Source organism: Mobula hypostoma, chromosome 1, assembly GCF_963921235.1.
Source record: "Mobula hypostoma chromosome 1, sMobHyp1.1, whole genome shotgun sequence".
Classification (NCBI taxonomy): Eukaryota; Metazoa; Chordata; class Chondrichthyes; order Myliobatiformes; family Myliobatidae; genus Mobula; species Mobula hypostoma.
This window is the reverse complement of record NC_086097.1, coordinates 229,862,019-229,884,647: the sequence shown is the minus strand read 5'-3', so window position 1 is coordinate 229,884,647 and position 22,629 is coordinate 229,862,019. Positions and strand designations below refer to the sequence as shown.

Here is a 22,629-nt window from a genome sequence, read left to right as displayed (position 1 = left end):
ACCCAACGACAAGGTGGTAGTCCTCTTGGAGGTCTTTCATGAAGAGACTAACTTATTCCATTGTACTTTGGAGGACTGCACCACTCTTGTTGAGAAGGAAATTTATTATCTTTTAGTAAGGAGTTAAAGTGGGATTTAATGATGACAGAAGCTTGAGTAGATAATGTTGTAAGGACTTTATTTCGAAGTTTTCTTTAGCTTAGTCATTGTAATCTGGTGCTGGAATCTGACACAAGTACATCGGAATCAGTTTCATAGTTACTGAGCATAAGTTGTGAAATATGTTGTTTTGTGGCAGCAGTACAGTGCAGTTTACCTCATAACGAATTACTATGAGGTACAATAATAAATAGGTAGGCGGTTCAAAAGAAGAATAGTGAGGGAGTGTCCATGGGTTCAGAAATCTGATGGCAGAGGGGAAGAAGTTTTTCTGAAAGTGTTGAGTGTGGGTTTTATGCTCTGGTATCTGTCTTTGCAACTGTACTTCACTGGGATTCAGAGGCTATGCCACTGTTGTTGAGTGCTTATGCTTCTGGAAGCACCGAGGCTGTGCACTGCTCCGACGGCTGTCGTCCCTGCCAGTTTCGTCCGCTAATATGATGAACTGAGACCGAGGCTTGGGCCTACTCCAGGTGATCTGGGGAGTGGATCTAAGGACTTGTTCTGGTTCGGAATGCTGTCGTTTACTTCTGTTGTTCGTATGATGAGTTTGTTTGTGTGTGTTCTTCCCTCTTACTCAGAGCAGTGGTTAGTGGCTGCCTGTTAGCAAACAAATCTCAAGGTGTATAATTTATGCACCCCTGATAATACATGTTATTTGAATCTTTGTATATTGAGGGTCGGTGTCCACCTCTGAGAATCTGTCTGCACACAGCCGTTCCTCGGTGAAAGTGAGCACATATGATCCAGCACGAGGGCGCACCTGAAACGCTGTTCTCTAGTGAGGGTCAGTGCCACTGTACGTGTACCCAGTGAGAGTCGGTGTCGGTGTAAACATTCCCCAGTGAGAGTCGGTGTCTGTGTAATCGTTCCCCAGTGAGAGTCAGTGTCTGTGTAATCATTCCCCGGTGAGAGTCAGTCTCTGTGTAATCGTTCCCCGGTGAGAGTCAGTCTCTGTGTAATCATTCCCCGGTGAGAGTCAGTCTCTGTGTAATCGTTCCCCGGTGAGAGTCAGTCTCTGTGTAATCGTTCCCCGGTGAGAGTCAGTCTCTGTGTAATCGTTCCCCGGTGAGAGTCAGTCTCTGTGTAATCGTTCCCCGGTGAGAGTCAGTGTCTGTGTAATCGTTCCCCGGTGAGAGTCAGTCTCTGTGTAATCGTTCCCCGGTGAGAGTCAGTGTCTGTGTAATCTTTCCCCAGTGAGAGTCAGTCTCTGTGTAATCGTTCCCCGGTGAGAGTCAGTCTCTGTGTAATCGTTCCCCGGTGAGAGTCAGTGTCTGTGTAATCGTTCCCCGGTGAGAGTCAGTGTCTGTGTAATCATTCCCCGGTGAGAGTCAGTGTCTGTGTAATCATTCCCCGGTGAGAGTCAGTGTCTGTGTAATCGTTCCCCGGTGAGAGTCAGTGTCTGTGTAATCGTTCCCCGGTGAGAGTCAGTGTCTGTGTAATCGTTCCCCGGTGAGAGTCAGTGTCTGTGTAATCATTCCCCGGTGAGAGTCAGTGTCTGTGTAATCGTTCCCCGGTGAGAGTCAGTGTCTGTGTAATCATTCCCCGGTGAGAGTCAGTGTCTGTGTAATCTTTCCCCAGTGAGAGTCAGTGTCTGTGTAATCGTTCCCCGGTGAGAGTCAGTCTCTGTGTAATCGTTCCCCGGTGAGAGTCAGTGTCTGTGTAATCTTTCCCCAGTGAGAGTCAGTGTCTGTGTAATCATTCCCCGGTGAGAGTCAGTGCCTCTGGCGCCGCGCACCAGTGGAACTTAGAGTTCCCTAGTGGGAGCCACTGACTGTGGGACTGTCACTGATTCGTTGCTGAAGAGCTACATAGGTGTTAGATTCTCACTGGTGTAGTTACACAAACATTGACCCCTTCCCCCCCCGGCATACAGTTCTACAGGTGCTGACTGGCTTTAAGGAGCAGTTGGGTAACACTGAGTCTCCCAGGAGAACAATTAAATAAATAGTTGCTCCCACTCAGGAATTACTTGCAGTCTCTGAGGCTCACTTCTGAACAATTATGCAGTGGAGGATCAGTATCTGAGCAACTGTAACAGTTAGTGCCTGAGTAATTGTTTGTCAGAGTCAATGCCCATACAACAATCACCCACGGGAGTCACTGTCTGTGCCTCTCTTCCCAGTGGGTGTTACTGTCTCTGCCACTGTTCCCAGTGGATGTTACTGTCTCTGCCACTGTTCCCAGTGGGCATTACTGTCTCTGGCACTGTTCCCAGTGGATGTTACAGTCTGTCACTGTTCCCAGTGGGTATTACTGTCTCTGCCACTGTTCCCAGTGGGCGTTACTGTCTCTGGCGCTGTTCCCAGTGGATGTTACAGTCTGTCACTGTTCCCAGTGGGTATTACTGCCTCTGCCACTGTTCCCAGTGGGTGTTACTGTCTCTGCCACTGTTCCCAGTGGATGTTACTGTCTCTGGCGCTGTTCCCAGTGGGCGTTACTGTCTCTGGCGCTGTTCCCAGTGGATGTTACAGTCTGTCACTGTTCCCAGTGGATGTTACTGTCTCTGCCACTGTTCCCAGTGGGCGTTACTGTCTCTGGCGCTGTTCCCAGTGGATGTTACAGTCTGTCACTGTTCCCAGTGGGCATTACTGTCTCTGCCACTGTTCCCAGTGGGCGTTACTGTCTCTGGCACTGTTCCCAGTGGGTGTTACAGTCTGTCACTGTTCCCAGTGGGTATTACTGCCTCTGCCACTGTTCCCAGTGGGTGTTACTGTCTCTGCCACTGTTCCCAGTGGATGTTACTGTCTCTGGCGCTGTTCCCAGTGGGCGTTACTGTCTCTGGCGCTGTTCCCAGTGGATGTTACAGTCTGTCACTGTTCCCAGTGGATGTTACTGTCTCTGCCACTGTTCCCAGTGGGCGTTACTGTCTCTGGCGCTGTTCCCAGTGGATGTTACAGTCTGTCACTGTTCCCAGTGGGCATTACTGTCTCTGCCACTGTTCCCAGTGGGCGTTACTGTCTCTGGCACTGTTCCCAGTGGGTGTTACAGTCTGTCACTGTTCCCAGTGGGTATTACTGTCTCTGCCACTGTTCCCAGTGGGTGTTACTGTCTCTGCCACTGTTCCCAGTGGGCGTTACTGTCTCTGGCGCTGTTCCCAGTGGACATTACTGGCTGTGCCCCTGCTCCCAGTGGATGTTACAGTCTGTCACTGTTCCCAGTGGGTGTTACTGTCTCTGCCACTGATCCCAGTGGATGTTACAGTCTGTGGCACTGAACCCAGTGGACATTACTGCCTCTGCCATTGTTCCCAGTGGGTGTTAATGTTTGCTTTACTTGCTTGTTTTACCAATCAGTGGGCGTCAAACTTTGCCCGTGAGAATCACCCTGGTGAAGCTGAGTTCTTGTATACACCAGTGCTTGTGTGTGTGTGGTGATCTGCACTGACGTGTAAGTGCATTTGTATCCCAGCAGAGGCCAGTGGCTCTGTAAGTGTTCACCTGTGACAAGCTGTGTCTGCACAACTGTTCGACAACGAAAGCCGTCTGTTCATTTAGGTCTCTGACAGCCAGTCCCTGTGCTCTGAGTCTGAAATCGCAGGCAAGTTGTTGCCTGCGGAAATCCCTGTCAGTACCTGTGCACCTGTTCCCTGGTGGGAGTGAATGCCCAGTTTGAAGTCTGTGTTCGCGAGAGAACCAGTTGCTTTAAATGTTGTGTAGTAGACGGGGGTCTCCTAAAGTATGAACATTTCTTTCTGGGGCTCACCTCAGCACCTGCAGACTCCAGGTGTTACAAAGCGATAGAACAGTTGAAAAGGTCTGCCAGAGATTAATACAACTGATTCGTAAAACGGTTAATATGATAGAGAGAAACTCACTCGGGCCAGTGCTTTTTGTAGCCTTTGTTATGTTTCAAGGTGATTCTGTGCTTTGTTGTACTAACACACAAAAACATATATGTCACTGTACACAACTCTCAAGATTCATTTCCTTGCAGGCAAACTCAGTAAATCCACAAACATGAGGAAATCTGCAGATGCTGGAAATTCAAGCAACACACATCAAAGTTACTGGTGAATGCAGCAGGCCAGGCAGCATCTCTAGGAAGAGGTACAGTTGACGTTTCGGGCCGAGACCCTTCGTCAGGACTAACTGAAGCAAGAGCTAGTAAGAGATTTGAGAGGGGGAGATCCAAAATGATAGGAGAAGACAGGAGGGGGAGGGATGGAGCCAAGAGCTGGACAGGTATGTGGCAAAAGGGATATGAGAGGATCATGGGACAGGAGGCCCAGGGAGAAGGAAAGGTGGGGGGGAGAAACCCAGAGAATGGGCAAGGGGTATAGTCAGAGGGACAGAGGGAGAAAAAGGAGAGTGAGAGAAAGAATGTGTGTATAAAAATAAATAACGGATGGGGTACGAGGGGGAGGTGGGGCATTAGCGGAAGTTAGAGAAGTCAATGTACCTCTTCCTAGAGATGCTGCCTGGCCTGCTGCGTTCACCAGCAACTTTGATGTGTGTTGCTTCAGTAAATCCACAATAGAATTAGAACCATAATAGAACCAGTGAAAGACTGTACCAACTTGGGCGTTTAACCAGTGTGCAAGTGATAACAAACCATGCAAATACAAAAAGAAGGAATTGGAGTTAAACCTCATTGTGTCTGTACAAAGACAGAGTCGTTGCTCTTCAATTAGCCCCTGAGTGGCTGGTGCAGTTATACTGTTCTTGTTCACCCCTGTCATCGTTGAGAACGTGATGTTGAATCGCCTTCTTGAACCAGACCAGTCCCAGTGGATTGGTTGGAAATAAAAACATCTGTCTATAAAGATCCAGCCAGATGAAATCTGTAGGAAATGACATGATTCTTATCTCTTTGTCGATTGTTTGAAATGTGACATTTGCCAGGCATTTAGTGAAATGTACATGTGTGCATATGCCATGAAAGGAATGTTGTGTTACATAATTTAATTTTTGCAGCAGTGATGGAGACCTGTCACTTCGAATTACAAATCGAATTGTCATTAAAGAAGGTCAGTGCATTGTCAAGAGAATTATCCTGGATGATGTTAGTTCAGTCATCTTTCAGACAATCTCTGTGATAAAGACTCAAAGTACATTTACTATCAAAGAATGTATAAATTATACACCTTGAGATTTGTTTGCTTACAGGCAGCCACAAAGCAAGAAACCTGAAGAACCCAAATTAAAAAACAGAAAGATCATGACCACTGCACTGAGGAGGAGGAGAGCGAGCAAAATCAGCCCGGCCCTCTCCTCTGGTCCTGGCACTCGGGCTTTCTAGTCTCCTTGGACCGATGTTTAACTTGTCCAAGCACCAGACAGTGCTTCGCTCTAAGACCCAGATCCTGGCGCAGTGACATGTTTGGGCAGCACAGATGGGTCACCAAATCGGCCCCGCACTTGGAGCGATCCAGCCTTGCAACCGGATTAGGCGGATGTGCATCGAAACCCTTCCACATTGACTCCTCTCCACATCCAACAGCGACACCAACTTGGTCTGCGACCACGTCTCGTGCACTTCTTCTTTCATCCGTGTGCCTACCTAAGAGTCTGTTAAATGTCCCTAATGTATCTGCCTCTACCAACACCCCTGGCAGTGCGTTCCACCTATCACTCTCTGTGTAAATAAAAACTTACTTCTGATATCCCCTCTATACTCTTCACCAATTACCTTAAAATCACCTTGAGTGCTAAAGAAGGGTGTTGGCTGGAAACGTCGACTATTAATTTCTGTCTATGTTGCCTGAACTGCTGAGTTCCTCCAGTATTTTGTGTGTGTTACCCTAAAATTAAATTTTCGTGCGCTTATTATTGTGCTGTGGGCAAGCTGTACCCATTGTTCTGCTGGATGTGTGCTTTCTCGCACTGGCTTTGCAGTTTCTTTCTCACTTTTCTCTGTTTGTATACACACTGCAACTGCAGAACGTAGCATAGATTTCCCACTATTCACTCTGTGACTCATCTGTGTCGCTCAGCTGTTGCTGAGGTGGTGGATTGGTTTAGAATGTTGCTGTGCAGAGTTACAACAGACGCGAACACAGGAGATTCTGCAGATGCAGGAAATTTAGAGCAACGGACTTAAAATGCTGGAGGAACTCAGCAAGTCAGGCAGCATCTATGAAGAGGAATAAACAGTTGACTGGTGTCTAGAGTTGCCTGGGAGTGACGACTTACTTGCATAACCTGATTTAGAAGTCACATATGGTGGAGCATTGAGAAAGGGAGATCTTTTCTGAATTCTGATCGATCATTGTATGATTTGATGCAAGCACAATTATAGGGATGCAAAGTATAACACTTAATCTTGATCTCTATACATCAACATGTAATAACACTTTTATTTTTATGGTGCTAGTATTTAATGAGTTCTTGCCAGAGCTCTTTATTGGTACTTCAGTAAACAGCTCAGATCCATGGCATCCCCACACAAGACAATCTGCAGATACTAGGAATCCAGAGCAATATTAAGAAGTTGAGATAGTATAAATTTGAACTTAACGATGCCTCCTGACAGGTACAACTTGCTCAGGTATATCAAGGGAATCAAGCAATAAGATGTGCATTGGACCCAATGGGTTCTTGCCAATCTTCCACAGGACTCTTAATTGGCACTTCAATAAACAGCTCAAATCCAAGCAGCCATGGGTATCCATACATGAGATAATCTACGGCTGCTGGAAAATGCCGAAGGAACTCAGCAAACCGGGCATCATCTATGGAAAAGAGTAAACAGTCAACCTTTTGGGCCGAGACCCTTCTTCAGGACTGGTAAAAAAGAGATGAGAAGTCAGAGTAAGAAGTTGGGGGGAGGGGAGGAAGAAGTACAAGGTGGCAGGTGATCGGTGAAACCAGGAAAGGGGGAGGAAGTGATGTAAAGAGCTGAGAAGTCAATTGGTGAAAGAGATACAGGGCTGGAGAAGGGAGAATCTGATAGGAGAGGACAGAAGGCCATGGAAGAAAGAGAAGGGGGAGGAGCACCTGAGAGAGGTGATGGGCAAGTAAGGAGATAATATGAGAGAGAGAAATGGGAACGGGGAATGGTGAGGTGGGGGGCATTACTGGAATTTCGAGAAGTTGATGGCCATGCCATCAGGTTGGAGGCTACCAACCGGACAGAATTTAAGGTGTTGCTCCCCAACCTGAATGTGGCCTCATCGCGGCAGTAGAGCCATAACTCAGCAGATCAGGTAGCATCTATGGAAAAGAGTAAAAAGTTGACGTTTCAGGCCGAGAACCTTCATCAGGACTTATAACATCGTTTTTATGGTGCTGATATTTGTCCAATATTAAGAATGAGTATCCATTCTGCACAGATGGGTAGGATACCGACATCAGCTCTTTCTCTCACTTTTGCTCGTTGCTCCCGGAGGAGAGTGTCTGCATTTGACCAGTCTCTCTCTCCCTCTTGCTCATTGTTGCCGGAGGATGGTGCTGGAGTCCTGGGTCTTGGGCAAGGTTTAATCAATACGGTTTGTGGATTGGACTCTGTAGTTCATGTTATGATGTGGTTCTGGTTTCTAGTTACTACTTTTTAAAATTCCTATTTTGTACAATCTAGACTGGCTCTACGGCTTGCAGTTAATGGCCAACAGAGTGCTAAATTAAACTGAACTGAACTAGACTGCAACACACATCAAAGTTGCTGGTGAACGCAGCAGGCCAGGCAGCATCTCTAGGAGGAGGTACAGTCGACGTTTCAGGCCGAGACCCTTCGTCAAGACTAATTGAAGGAAGAGCTAGTAAGAGATTTGAAAGTGGGAGGGGGAGGGGGAGATCCAAAATGATAGGAGAAGACAGGAGGGGGAGGGATGGAGCCAAGAGCTGGACAGGTGATTGGCAAAAGGGATATGAGAGGATCATGGGACAGGAGGCCCAGGGAGAAGGAAAAGGGGAGGATGGGCAAGGGGTATAGTCAGAGGGACAGAGGGAGAAAAAGGAGAGAGAGTGAGAGAAAGAATGTGTGTATATAAATAACGGATGGGGTACGAGGGGGAGGTGGGGCATTAGTGGAAGTTAGAGAAGTCAGTGTTCATGCCAACAGGTTGGAGGCTACCCAGACGGAATATAACTAAACTGTTTCAATTTCTTTGTTGTTTGATGTTTTATGTTATGTATTTTTCACTTTTTTTTCGCTGTTTGTATGCTTTGTTCTTTCTTTTTGCACGTTGGGGGTTTGATATTTTTATTTGAACAAGTTCACAGTGTTTCTTTATGTTGTGACTGTCTGGGGAAGACGAATCTCAGGGTTGTATATTGCATGCATACTTTGATAATAAATGTACCTTGGATCTTTGCATCATGTGAAGGTTACGAAAGCAAATGACCAGTGCAGTTGTGCCACTAAAAACTACTCATCTGCGTGACGCAGTCATAGAAGAATTCAAACATTGAAGAGGTCATCTGGTCCATCATTCATAGACCAGTCTATTCAATGCTATTCCCCTACTTTTTTCTTGTACCTGCAAATTATATTGGACAACAAATCTTTTGTGTTTTTTTGTGGAATTGTTCTTCAGAATTTGTTTAGTTTATTATAGACCACTTGAAGCTGAACACAAATATAACTTCAGACTACTTGTATCATGTAGGAATTTAGAGAAACAAGAAATTAACTTTTATTGAACATAATGCATTTAATTGCATAATGGTGCTGACGCTTTGCAGTAGTTCAACTAAGCTAAAAATGTTTTATTTATGATTTTCATTGGTACTCAGTGTCTGAGGGTTATAACTTAAGTGTCCAACAATAATCAGTCGGTATTGATGGATTCCAGTTGCCCTGATAACATTTCCCATGGTTGCAACTTCCTGGTGAAACCTTTCACCATGCTCGTCACTGACTGTGCCAAGATTTGCAGGGAAGAAGTTTAAATGGGAATGCAGAAAATGAATCTTTAGTGACATGTTGCACTACATAGTTTTGTATGCTTGAAGCATGTTGTCAACCAGCTGCATGTAGTTTTGTGCTCTGTAATTGCCAAGGAAAGTTTTAACAACATCCTAGAAGTCCTTCGAATTGCGTGTCATTGATGACCTGTTTGATTTTTGTGCACCAACAAAAATGCCTTCCTTAATCTTGGCATCAGTTATTCTGACTTAAGTAATGTATTGAAATAAAAAAAATAGTCAAATTCAAAAAAAATAGTGCATGATAGGGAAAGTTCATGGCGATTTTCAGGATCAGCAGCCCAAATTCCATAAGATACACCCTAAGTATTCAGGAAACAAAATCTTTGTTGTCCAGAGTTATTTACCGGACAACTACGTACTTGAAAGCTTCTTTGCTTCCTTTACCACCCTGATACAGGCAGTATTTCCCTGAGCATGATCACATGGTAGAAATAACGTTTCCCCTCTGTATTTCTTGAATCTTTGTCCCTAGGTTCCTGAACAAATGGGAACAACTTCTTTCTGAAGTATCATACAACAAGAAACACTCTTTTCTGAAAAATAAATAGAAGCTTGCAAACTGCACATTCCCTCTTGATTGAGTAGCAGGAAATTATGGATGGCAATTTCTGGATTCCATATTTTAGCCATGGCAATGTGCACTGAATCAGCCATGTCATTTTTTTTTGGTACATTGATGAAGAATAGGCAGTTTAACCATCATCACAACCACAAAATCAAGGCTGTTGAGTCATCTTCCTTATTCTGTTATCTGTCAAAGCCAGAATTAATAACTGGTACATGTCGACTGATAAATATTCTCTCACATTACTTGATAATTTTTTCTCAGAACATTGATGTTGGCCAGTATGTTAGCAGTTAGCGTAACAGTATCACAGCACCAGCGACCTGGGTTCTATTCCACTGCTGTGTGTGACGAGTTTGTACGGTCTTCCTACGTTTGTCTGTGTGTTCGATTTCCTTGTATGCTCCAGAGATGTACAGGTTAGAGTCATAAAGTACTACAGCCACAGAAACAGGTCCTTCAGCCCACTTAATCCGTGCCGAACTGTTATTTTGCCTAGTCCTATCGACCTGCATCTGGGCCATAGACCTCTGTACCCCTCCTATCCACGTAGTTAACCAAACTTCTCTTCAAAGTTGCAAACAGATCCGCATTCAGTGCTTTTGCTGGCAGCTTGTTCCACACTCATACATCTCTCTGAGTGAGGTTCCTCTTAAATATTTCACCTTTCATCCTTAACCCCTGACTTCTAGTTCTGGTCTCATCCAATCTCAGTGGAAGAAACACGCTTGCATTTCCCTATCCATACCTCTCATAACTTGTATAACACCATCAAATCTCAATGCTCTACTGTCAGTCCTATTCTGATTTGACCTCCCTAAGTGCAACTCCTCACACTTGTCTGCATTAAATTCCACCTGCCATTTCTCAGCCCATTTTTCAAGCTGGTCCAGATTGTGCTGTAAGCTGTGATAACTTTTTTTGCTGTCCACTATGTCTCGCTCCAGTCCTGGTGTCATCTGCAACTTTGCTGCTCCAGTTTTCCATATTGTCATCTGACTCATTAATACAGATGACAAACAACAAGGGATCGGTCACATGGTTGTAATTAGTCAGTGTGGCCTCTTTGGATTGGAAGGTCCCATTATTCTGTTGTATCGCTAAATAAATAAATAATAAATTAGTGTGACAATGGATTTTGTTAATTACGGAGTCCACTGCCAATGGCATGGGAAATGTTTACTTTTTTATTCCTCTGTTGTTATTAAAATTTGGCATAATATAGAGTCATAGAAAAGTACAGTTCAGAAACAGGCCCTTCAGCCCATCTAGTCCACGCTGAAACATTTAAACTGCCTTCTCCCATCGACCTTTATATTATGTTTACATCTATTAGCAGGGAAAAGTTTACCGCGGAATTCTCTCTATTTCTGTGGTATCTATAAAGACTTTACAGCATACCTTCTACAGTACATTGTATATCTTTATATTTGTGTGATGTGAAAGGTCTTTGTCAATGTTTCAGAGAGATTTTGCAGATTGCCAAAGGTACGGCAGTAACCTCAACGTTGTAATTTGCTCCTGCAGCTCTATTGCAATGGCCGTGACTCATCTTCTGTCACACTGTCATGTGATCAAAGTCACACCGAGAACCACCAGAAGGTGTTGGAGCAGCAGTTGCCCCTTGTGAGAAAGATTGAAGCCATGAAGATACTAGAAACTAAAAAGATTGGCAGGATTCAAGATCACGACAAGGACCACGTACGACCGATTGGTGCTGTTTCTGATCAGAAGAGAAAAGTCGTTTCTTCCAATATTGATGTCCCTCGTGCAAGGTAGGAGAATTATCCTTTTAAAATAAGAAAATGTGAAATACTCAAACCTTTTGTCACAGTAAAATTTATTTTTATAGTTAAAAACAGAAAATGATGGAAACACTCTACATCTGCAGAGAAAGGGAAACATAATGTTTATTTGGTGTGCTTCCAAAATCCACGTCTAAAATCAGCACAGTCCATCATGGTTAATTGGAGCAGCTGCTTACTAAGGCCGACTAATCAAGAAGATAGCCAGAATGCCTTTTGTTTATTTGGGACACTATTGTCATTTAATTGGGACAGAAGACTGTTGCCAAACAGCTTCTAAACTAGTGTCAGTCGCTGCCCTTTTGTGGCTGTTAGACACTACACCGTACATAGAACAGACAATTTTAAAATAGTGTAAGTTGTTTGTGTTTGTGATCAAAAAGTAGTGATTTTTGTCGCTGATAGTTGTCAAGAAATAAGCAGCAAGGCAATTCAGAACTGTTTTGCTCGGTGCAGTTTCATGCAATCAGGCTTGAAGATGCCAGAAATGGCTGGGAGTGAAAATGAAACTATTTCACTACTTCAGCAAGTTAGGAATTACGAAGAATTTGAAGGTATCGACAATAATCCTAAATAGTACAATGAAAATGAAGATTTGAAGGATGCAATTGTCAAAAGTATTGTATGAAGGTAGTCCATTATCTACACTAGGTGTCTATACTGATTTTATTTATTTACAGTCAATTAAAAGAACACGGCAGCGTATGCTTTATGAATTCCTCTATTAATAACTGTTAGAAACTAATTTACAGTTTTATACAACTGTAGTAGTGTTGGTAATGTTCTAGTTCATTCTGTATTTCATTTAAATACATAATTTGGTACTCAGTTAAATGGTAGATTGTCTTTTTATACCTTTTTCACCAGTTCCATGAAACTTCAGCTAATTGAGGCAGCTGCTTAATTGGTCCATAATGTACTGGTCCCAATGTGTCCCAATTAACCAGGCTCCAATGTATTTAGATATTAAAACATTATAAGAAAATACTCTTAAGTATCTGTTTCTGTGGAAAATTTCCAAAAGAAAATGGCGTGAATCTTTTTATAATATTTTGAGCAAAATATGTGACAACAGTGCACTTTCTCAATAATCTCCTGCTTACGATTATGAAGCAAAAGACAGAGGCCTAACACAAACCAATGACTCAGCTACATTGGATGGATATGTGGAGCATTATTGGGATCAGAAACTGGAGCCAAGCAGAAAATATAATAAATCCAGCAAAACGTTGCCATTCATCTGACACAAGGCAATGGAGATTTACTGCCCCACATAATTTGAAATACCAATTCATTAAAAAAAAGGAACTGTGCGTCGCATCCGAAGTTTCTCCAGTTAGCGAGCGATTTCCCTCCACACCTCTCTGACATAGTGGGGAGTCGCGTACGAGGCAATTTACAGCAGTGGTTTGCCATTGCCTTCTGCCGGGTGAGTTTCCAAAGAGATCACCTGCTCGTAACCCAGCATGGATCGAAAGCGTGCAGGGGAGCCGGCTGGATTCGAACTCGGGACCTTTCGTCCTGAAGTCCGACACTGATGCCACTACACCACCAGCTGGGTCATACCAATTCATAAAACTATGAAATGCTGACCCTGTTGATTGGGGGAGAAAAAAAATGGCAGATTCCCCAAAAAGCGTATGTCTGAAAATGGCATGAACCTGCATCTCTGACCTATTCAATTCAATTTAAGTTTAATTGTCTTTCAACCATGCATGAATACTCATGAATACAGCCAGGGTTACTTTGGGGCCAAGGTACAAAAACGCAGTACCAACAGTCATGAAGTTAAATAATTCAGTTGTAATTACAACAACACAGTTGTGTACATTGAGAATATGTAATGATGCTTTGTGACTCATTTTGAAAGTCATGAATTTACATGTACATTAATCAGGAGAGTTATACAAGGGCTGAAAGCAAATATTTTTCACTTTGATTTTTCAATGCATATATATTTTGCATAGTTTGATCTAGAAATTTTACTATTATACTCAGGAAGTTAGTTGTAATAAAAAAACCATTAACAGCATAAAATAAGTTTCAGCTATTTTGTTAAAACATGAAAATTGCATATGAAAGAAATTAAATTGTTTATAGGGCACATAAACTTTGGATTTAGAATTGCAGTCAACTTTCCAAATACTGTCTCCCCAGGCAGTCAGGAGCATGCTCACAGATCAAGGATCAAATTTATTTGCCATATACATTTACATGTATTAGGGATTTGCTGTGGTGTGTTGGCACAGTGTGCTACAAAAAGCAATAACTTTCAACAATTCTAAAGATTAAAGGATCATATAAAAATAAGTTAGTTTAAGTCTGGATATGTAATAAAATGTGCATAATTACATAAAAACTAGCATGTGTTTACAATATAAATAGCATGCATAAATGCACGATGGCATGAACATCAATTTCTCGAACTTCTGGTAATTGCTCTCTCCCTCACCATTCCCCATTCCTGTTTCCCTCTCTCAGCTTATCTCCTTACCTGCCCATCACCTCCATCTGATGCTTCCTTTCTTTCATGGTCTTCTGTCCTCTCCTATCAGATTCCCTATCTCCAGCCCTGTATCTCTTTCACCAATGAACTTCCCAACTCTTTACTTCACCCCTTCTCCCTCTTCCAGTTTCACCCATCACCTACCAGCTTGTACTTCTTCCTCCCCTTCTCCCACCTCTTACTCTGACTTCTCTCCTCCCTTTCCAGTCCCGATGAAGGGTCTGGGCCCAAAATGTTGAATGTTTGCTATTTTCCATAGATGTCGCCTGGTCTGCTGAGTTCCTACAGCATTTTGTTTGTGTTGCTCTGGATTTCCAGCATCTGTGATGGACAATTTTATACTTTCAATAAAAAATGATGATCTGATTAAGGAGTATCACCTCAACTTGTAGGTTTACCAACTGAGGAGATGATTATGCTGTTGATAGTTGGTTTTAAAGATTAGAGCAGTGCTCTTGATGCAGAGTTGAAGTGCTTGCTTTCCTTTGATGTGTGCAAGTGGCGTATGTTAAATTCTCACTATTGTGGTTTTACAACTTTGTTGAAGCAGTTAAAATGAATGTGCTTGCACCCAGCTTTTCATTTCAAACATAGGTTTCTGTTTGTCTGTGTTCTAGTTGGTGTGTTTGCACTGCATACAATTGGATTGTTATATGGTATGGAAGTACAGTGATCTTCCAATCACTATGACTTTTTAAGATTTATCTGATCTTTCCTTGGAGAATGTGCAGCCTACAAACCTAGGAGGCATGCCATCTGAGCACCACAGAAGTTTACAGCAATTGGAGATATTTTTATTCAGGACAAAACGTAAAGTTTCTGCTACCTTCCCCTAAGCTTGATTCAGACGGTTAAATGCAGTAGTTGTGCTACCCAGCTGCTAATCTTTGCGCACATCTTTGCTGCTTTTGCATTTTGTTTTAGTGGCATTGGCTGCTGGCTGCTGACGTGCATTTGGTCAGCTGTGGCTAACCTTGGCCGGCAAGCAATCAGATTTCTGCCTTCTTAGTCATATTCATGTTTGGTAAAGCAATGGTGTAACATCAAATAAAATTAGAAAATGATAATCCAGAGGAGGTCTGGCAGCATCTTGGGACAGAGAAACAATTTGTGTTTCAAGTTAAATCAGCCTTCTTCTGAACATTTTTTTTGTCCTTTAATTGCCATTACATCAGCTCTTTGGCAGTGACTATTTTAGCTATAATACGTCAAGGATCAGTTTTATTCACCGTATGTATTAGAAGTTTGCTGTGCTGGTTGTCACAACATGCATCAAAAAACAACATTCAACAATTATAAAGAAAAAAGATTTTAATCAAAATTAAGTTAGAACTACAGATTGGGAATTAATGGTGCATAAATACATACATGGAAAAGGCAGCTTTCTTGGTGAGTAGTGCCCACAATGATTTTTTTTCTTGTCCATTTCATTATCTGGGCCATATACAAGTCCTGCAGTTCTGCTGTCCTGACAGTTTTCATTATTGTTTACATCACAACACACTGGATTCCAGTTAATTGGGCCATTGGTTAATCTGGGCAGCTGCTTATCTGGAACAACTCTTAAGGAACAAATACTAATTGAGAAAGGAGCCGGGATTCCCTTCGTTCACTTGGGCACTATGCCACTTAATTGGGATGGGATGGGAGACTGTTGTGAAACAGTTTCTAACCAGCATCAGTTGCATGCGCTTCTGTGGCTGTTAGACACCACACTATGCTCAGAGAGAAAAGTTTTCAAATGGTGTCAGTTGTGAGTTCTTGTGTTATGTTACCAATTTGGGCCAATGGACGCTCACTCAAAAAGCAGTGATTTTTTTTTTGATAATTGTATGCCAGGGAATTTATTGTTGGATTACACCACCACTTCATGCGGGAAGGCAATGACGGCCGTCCATTATCAGCACTAGGTGGTTGCAATGATTTTGTTCATTTACATCAGTCAAAAGAACACAGCAATGTACACTGGATGGATTCATCTATCGATAACTATACTCATTCTATTTCTGGTGTTCCCACAACCAATGGTCTCACTTTAAGGACTCTTTATCTTGTTATTTCATGCTGTTGTTATTTATTGCCATTTATTTGTATTTGCATTTGCACAGTTTGTTCCTCATTGACGCAGGCATGAGGAAATCTGCAGATGCTGGAAATTCAAGCAAGACACACAAAATGCTGGTGAATGCAGCAGGCCAGGCAGCATCTATAGGAAGAGGTACAGTCGACGTTTCGGGCTGGGACCCTTCATCAGGACTGACTGAAAGAAGAGATAGTAAGAGATTTGATCTCTTCTTTCAGTTAGTCCTGACGAAGGGTCCTGGCCCGAAACGTCGACGGTACCTCTTCCTATAGATGCTGTCTGGCCTGCTACATTCACCAGCGTTTTTAGTGTGTGTTGCTTGTTCTTCATTGATCCTGTTTACAGCTATTGTTCCATAGATTCACTCAGTATGCCCACAGGAGTGACTCTAATAATAAATTTTACATTGCACTTTGAACTATTTAGGAACTAATACATATTTTTATAGTACTGTAATAGTATTGGTAGTGTTCTAATTTGTGTATTTCATTTAACTGGAATCCACTGTAATTTGAATATAAATAATTCGTTACTCCATTAAATGGTAGTTTGTCTTTTCAGAATTTGAATTTATTTAAATCTTACATCCATCCCACAATGTGAGGGAGTAAAAACCTTTGCGTTATGACTCAGTTACAATGTACAGACATGTGAATTTAAAAGTCTAATGGCTTGGAGGAAGAACCTGCCCCATAGCCTGTTGGTCCTGGCTTTTATGCTGCGTTAGCATTTGCCGGATGGAAGCAGCTGAAACGGTTACTTGTTGGGGTGACTGGTGTTCCCGATGATCTTCCAGACCTTCTTTCTGCGCCTGCTGCTGTAAATGCCCTTGATGGAGGGAAGTTCACATCTACAGATGCACTGGGCTGTCCATGCCACTGTCTGCAGTGCCCAGCGATCACAGTTGGTGCAGTTCCTGTACCAGGCAGTGATACAGCCAGTCAGGATGCTCTCAATGAGGATTTGGGGGCTCATGTTGAATTTCTTCAGTCGCCTGAGGTGGAAGAGATGCTGTTGTGCATTTTTTGCCTCAAAACCGATGTCTACAGTCCAGGTGAGATCATTGGTGATGTGTGTACCGAGGAATTTGAAGCTACTCACCCTCTCAACTGCAGACCCATTGATGTTGATCGGGCCGAGCCTGTCTCCATTCCTCCTGTAATCCACGATCAGATCTTTTGTTTGTTGGACATTGAGGTTGTTATCCTGGCACCACTGTGTCAGGGTGTAAACCTCTCCTCTGTAGGCTGTTTTATCACTGCTAATTAGGGCAGCTGCTTAATTGGGCCAAAATATACTTCTTGTGTTTTTTTAATTTCTTCATAACTATGTCGAGATGCTACAGGATAGTACAATGCTCCTCTTGCGGGATGTGGGAAGGCAGGGAGACCTTCAGTAGCCCTGACCATTGCAACTGCGAGAAGTGCATCCAGCTGCAGCTTCTAACAAACTGCGTTAAGGAGTTGGAGCTGGAACTGGATGAACTCTGGATCATTCAGGAGGCTGAGGGGGTGATAGATAGGGCACATAGAGAGGTAGTTACAGCCAAGGTGCAGGACACAGGAAACTGGGTGACAGTCAGAAAGGGGAAAGGGGATTAAGGAGCCAGTGCAGAGTACCCCATGGCCATCCCTCCTCAGCAACAGGTGTATCACTTTGGAGATGACCTAACTGAGGAAAGTCACGATGGTTAGGTCGCTGGCACTGAGTCTGGCTGTTTGTCTCAGAAGGAAAGAGAGGAGAAGAGATGAGCTGTGGTGAAAGGGGATTCACTAGTTAAGGGAACAGAAAGGGGTTTCTGTGGGTGAGAACGAGATTCCCGGATGATATGTTGCCTCCGGGTGCCAGGATCCAGGATAACTCAGATCAAGTCCTCAAGACTTCTTAAGTGGGAGGGTAAACAGCCAGAGGTCGTGGCCCATGTAGGTACTAATGACACGTGTAGGATGAGTGACGAGATTTTGCATGGGGAGTTCAGGGAGTTAGGTGCTAAGTTAAAAGTCAGGACCTCCAGGGTTGTGATCTCAGGATTGCTAACTGTGCCATGTGCTAGGGAGGCCAGATTTTACAGTTAAGTACATGGCTAAGGAGTTGGTGTGGGAGGGAGGGCATAAGATTTTCGGATCATTGGGCTCTCTTCCAGGGAAGGTGGGACCTGTACAGAAGGGATAGTTGACACCTGAACTGGAGAGCGACTGATATCCTAGCAGAAAGGTTTGTTAATGCTGCACGGTGGGGTTTAAACTAGAGTTGCAGGGGGGATGGGAACCAGAGTGCCAGAATAGTTAGTGGAGTGGTTGTGGAGGCAGGTTTTGGTAAGATCTCAGACAAAGTTAGGGATGAAAAGGTTGAGCATGGTGCGACAATATTGAAAAGGGTGAATCTGAATGCGCACAGTATATGGAATACGGTAGATGAACTTGCAGCACAGTTGGAGATTGGCAGGTACGATGTTGTAGGCTTTATGGAATCATGGCTGAAAGATTATAGCTGGGAGCTTAATGTGGAAGGATACAAATTGTATTGAAAGGACAGGCAGGAAGGCAGAGGGGGAGGCGTTACTCTGTTGGTAAAAAAATGAAATCAGATCATTAGAAAGAGGTGACATAGTGTTGGAAGATGTTGAATCATTGTGGAGGGAGCCAAGGAACAGCAAGGGTAAAAAGACTGATGGGAGTTGTATATAGATCTCAAATCCCTAGTAGTAAGGATGTTGCCAACAAATTACAACAGGAGATAGAAACTGCATGCCAAAAAGGCAATGTTACTATAGGCATGGGGAGTCCAATATGCAGGTAGATTGGTAAAATCATGTTGATGCTGTATTACAGGAGGGGGAATTTCTATAGTGCTTACGAGATAGCTTTTCAGCTCAACTCTTGGTTGAGCTCTCTATAGAGGATCAGCTACTCTGGATTGGATGTTGTGTGATGGACCAGAGTTGATTAGAGAGCTTAAGGAAAAAGAACCCTTTGGGACAAGCGATCATACATAATATGATCAAATTCACCCTGAAATTTGAGAAGTAGAAGCTAAAGTCAGATGTATCCATATTACAGTGGAATAAAAGGAATTCTGGGAGTTGGCCAGAATTGATTGGAAAAGAACACTGGCAGGGATGACGGCAGAGCAGCAATGGTTGGAATTTCTGGAAGCAACTTGGAGGGCGCAGGATATATACATCCCAAAGAGGAAGAAGTATTCTAAAGGAAAGATGACACAACCATGGCTAACAAGGCGAGTCAAAGCCAACATAAAAGTCAAAGAGAAGGCATATAATAGAGCAAAGGTTAGTGGGATGTTAGGGGATTGGGAAGCTTTTAAAAACCAACAGAAGGCAACCAAAAAGTAATTAAAAAGGTAAAGATGGAATACAAAAGAAAGCTGGCCAGTAATATTAAAGAGGATTCCAAAAGTTTCTGGGCTGTACCCTCCAAATATCCGGACCTGCATCTTGTTTTTTTTTGCAATACCTTACTTTCCATTTTTCTATTTTCTATTTATGATTTATAATTTAAAATTTTAATATTTACTATCGATTTGTAATCCAGGGAGCGGGAAGCACAGAACCAAATATCGCTATGATGACTGTACGTTGTAGTGTCAATTGTTTGGCGACAATAAAGTATAAAGTATAAAAATACATAAAGCATACAAGAGAGGTGAGAGTGGATATTGGACCACTGGAAAATGATGCTGGAGAGGTAGTAATGGGGGACAACGAAATAGCAGATGAACTGAATAAATATTTTGCATGAGTCTTCACTATGGAAGACACTAGCTGTATGGTGGAAGTACCAGGTGTCAGGAGCCATAAAGTTTATGAAGTTACCATAACTAGAGAGAAGGTTCTTGGGAAACTGAAAGGTTTGAAGGTAGATAAGTCACCTGGACCTGTATTGAAAGAGATGGCTGAAAAAAAAGATTGTGGAGGCACTAGTAATGATCTTTTAAGAATCACTAGATTCTGGAATGGTTCCAGAAGACTGGAAAATTGTAAATGTCTCTCCATTCTTCAAAAAAGGAAAAGAAACAGCAGAAGGAAAGTTAGCCTGACTTCATTGGTTGAGAAGATGTTGGAGTAGATTATTAAGGATAAAGTCTCAGGATACTTGGAGGCACATGATGAACTAGGCCGTAGCCGGCATGATTTCCTCAAGGGAAAATTTTGCCTGACAAATCTGTTGGAATTCTTTGAAGAAGTAACAGGCAGGATAGAGAAAGGACAATTGGTTGATGTTGTGAATATGGATTTTCAGAAGGCCTTTGACAAGGTACCACACTTGAAGCTGCTTAACAAGCCCATGGTATTACAGGAAAGATTCCAGCATGGATAAAATAGTGGCTGACTGGCAGAAGGCAAAGAGTGGGAATAAAGGGAACATTTTCTGAATGGTTTCTGGTGACTAGTGGTGTTCCGCAAGCTTCTGTGTTGGGACTGATTCTTTTTATGTTATATATCAATGCTTTGGATGAAGGAATTGATGGCTTTGTTACAAAGTTTACAGACGATATGGAGATAACTGGAGAGGCAGATGGTTTTGAGGAAGTAGAGAGGCAATAGAAGGACTTAGACAGATTAGGAGAATGGGCAAAAAACTGCCAAATGGAATACAGTGTTGGTCATGTACTTTGGTAGAAGAAGTGAAAGTGTTGACTATTTTCTAAATGGAGAGAAAATACAAAAAACTGAGATGCAAAGCTAGTTGGGAGTCCTTGTGCAGGATTCCTGAAAGGTAAATTTGCATGTTGTGTCTGTGGTGAGGAAGGCAAATGCAATGTTAGCATTCAGTTCAAGAGAACTAGAATATAAAAGCAAGGATATAATGTTGAAACTTTATAAAGCACTAGTGGAGGCCTCAATTGGAGGATTGTGAGCAGTTTTGAGCCCCTTATCTTAGAACGGATGTGCTGAAACTGGAGAGGGTTCAAAGAAGGTTCACGAAAATGATTCCAGGATTGAATGGTTTGTCATATGACGAGCATTTGATGATTCTGGACCTGTATTCACTAGAATTCAGAAGAATGAGGGGTAATCTCCTTGAAACCTATCGAACGGTGAAAGGCCTTGATAGAGTGGATGTGGGGAGGGTGTTTCCTACGGTGGGAGAGTCTAAGATCAGTCTCAGAATAGAGGAGCGTCCTTTTAAAATGGAGATGGAGAATTCCTTTAGCCAGAGAGTAGCGAATCTGTTGAATTCTTTGCCGCAGGCAGCTCTGGAGGCCATCTTTATGTATGTTTAAGTAGAGGTTGATAGATTTTTGATTGGTCAGGGCATGAAGGGATACAGGGAAAAGGCAGGAGATTGGGGCTGAGAGGAAAATTGGATCAGCCATGATGAAATGGCAGAGCAGACTTGATGGGTCAAATGGCCTAATTCTCCAGCAAAATCTTATGGTCTCATGGTACTGGTCCCAATGTGTCCCACTAACTGGAATTCATTGTCATTTGAATTTAAATGATTGAATATTTAATACAGAGATGCTAAATTAGATCAGACTATTCAGAGATTTTTTTTTCCTGAGCTTGTGTATATCCTAACCTGTGTTTGGTTGCTGAATGTTTTAACCTCAGCTGCTTTCCTCAAGTTTAATTGACAATATAAAGTTTTTGAAGAAACTGTAATGTTTAATTTTTTTTAAAAAAGCGTTATTATGCATTATTTAATAGTTTTTTCCTCAATACATACATTAATAACAAGACTGTGGAAGGTCTCGAGGCAATGATATAGGCTGTGTTCCCCCCCCCCCACTCTCTGCTCCTCATTTGCAGCCTATTCCACTGATATAAGGTGATTGAGTGCTTCCCTTGTACAATAAGATGGAACCATGGGCCTCACCATCTACTTCATTATGGCCTTGCACCTTACTGTCTATTCACAATACACTTTCTCTGTAACTGTAACACTTTTATTCTGCATTCTGTTATTGCTTATCTTGTACTACCTCATTGCACTCCTGAAAGCAAGCAAGTTTATTTGTAAAGCACTTTTCAAACACAAAGCAGTTCAAAGTGATTTACATAGAACAAGATATAAAAATCAAACATCAAATTAAGACTATATAAGAATAAAGTTACACAAAAAATAGATATGATATATAGAAGTTACAGTGCAGGAGATTCTAATTAAAAGCTACAGCGAAAAGAAAAGTTTTAAGCCTCGATTTAAAAGAGCTTGAAGTTGGGGAAGGCTTCAGATCCTCTGGAAGGTTATTCCAGATATGTGGAGCAGAGTAACTAAAAGCTGCTTCACCATGTTTAGTTTTGACCCTGGGGACAGTAAACAGACCCCTCTCAGACAACCAGAGAGCTCAGGAAGGTTCATAATGCAGCAAGAGTTCGGAGATGCATTTTGGCCCTAGACCATTCAGTGCTTTATAAACCAGTAGTAATATTTTAGTCAATCCTCTGATAGACAGGAAGCCAGTGTAGTGATTGAGAACTGGAGTGATGTGTCTACTTCCTTGGTCTTAGAGAGGACTCTAGCAGCAGTGTTCTGAATGAGCTGCCGCTGTCTCAGGGATTTTTTACGGAGATCTGTGAAAACACCATTACAGTAGTCAAGCCAACTAAAAATTAATACATGGACGAGTTTTTTTTGGATCTTGCAGAGACATAAATCCTTTAACTCTCGCTATAT

At 42.6% G+C, this 22,629-nt stretch overlaps 1 protein-coding gene across 1 annotated transcript in view; it reads left to right on the top strand.

The window, feature by feature from the left end:
• The window catches only part of znf704 (zinc finger protein 704), a 220,528-nt gene that overhangs the window by 21,079 nt on the left and 176,820 nt on the right, over positions 1–22,629 (top strand). Inside the window, exon 2 of the mRNA XM_063065602.1 lies at positions 11,122–11,369. Coding sequence (XP_062921672.1) covers positions 11,122–11,369 — 248 coding nt within the window. The remainder of the gene's footprint in view (positions 1–11,121; positions 11,370–22,629) is intronic.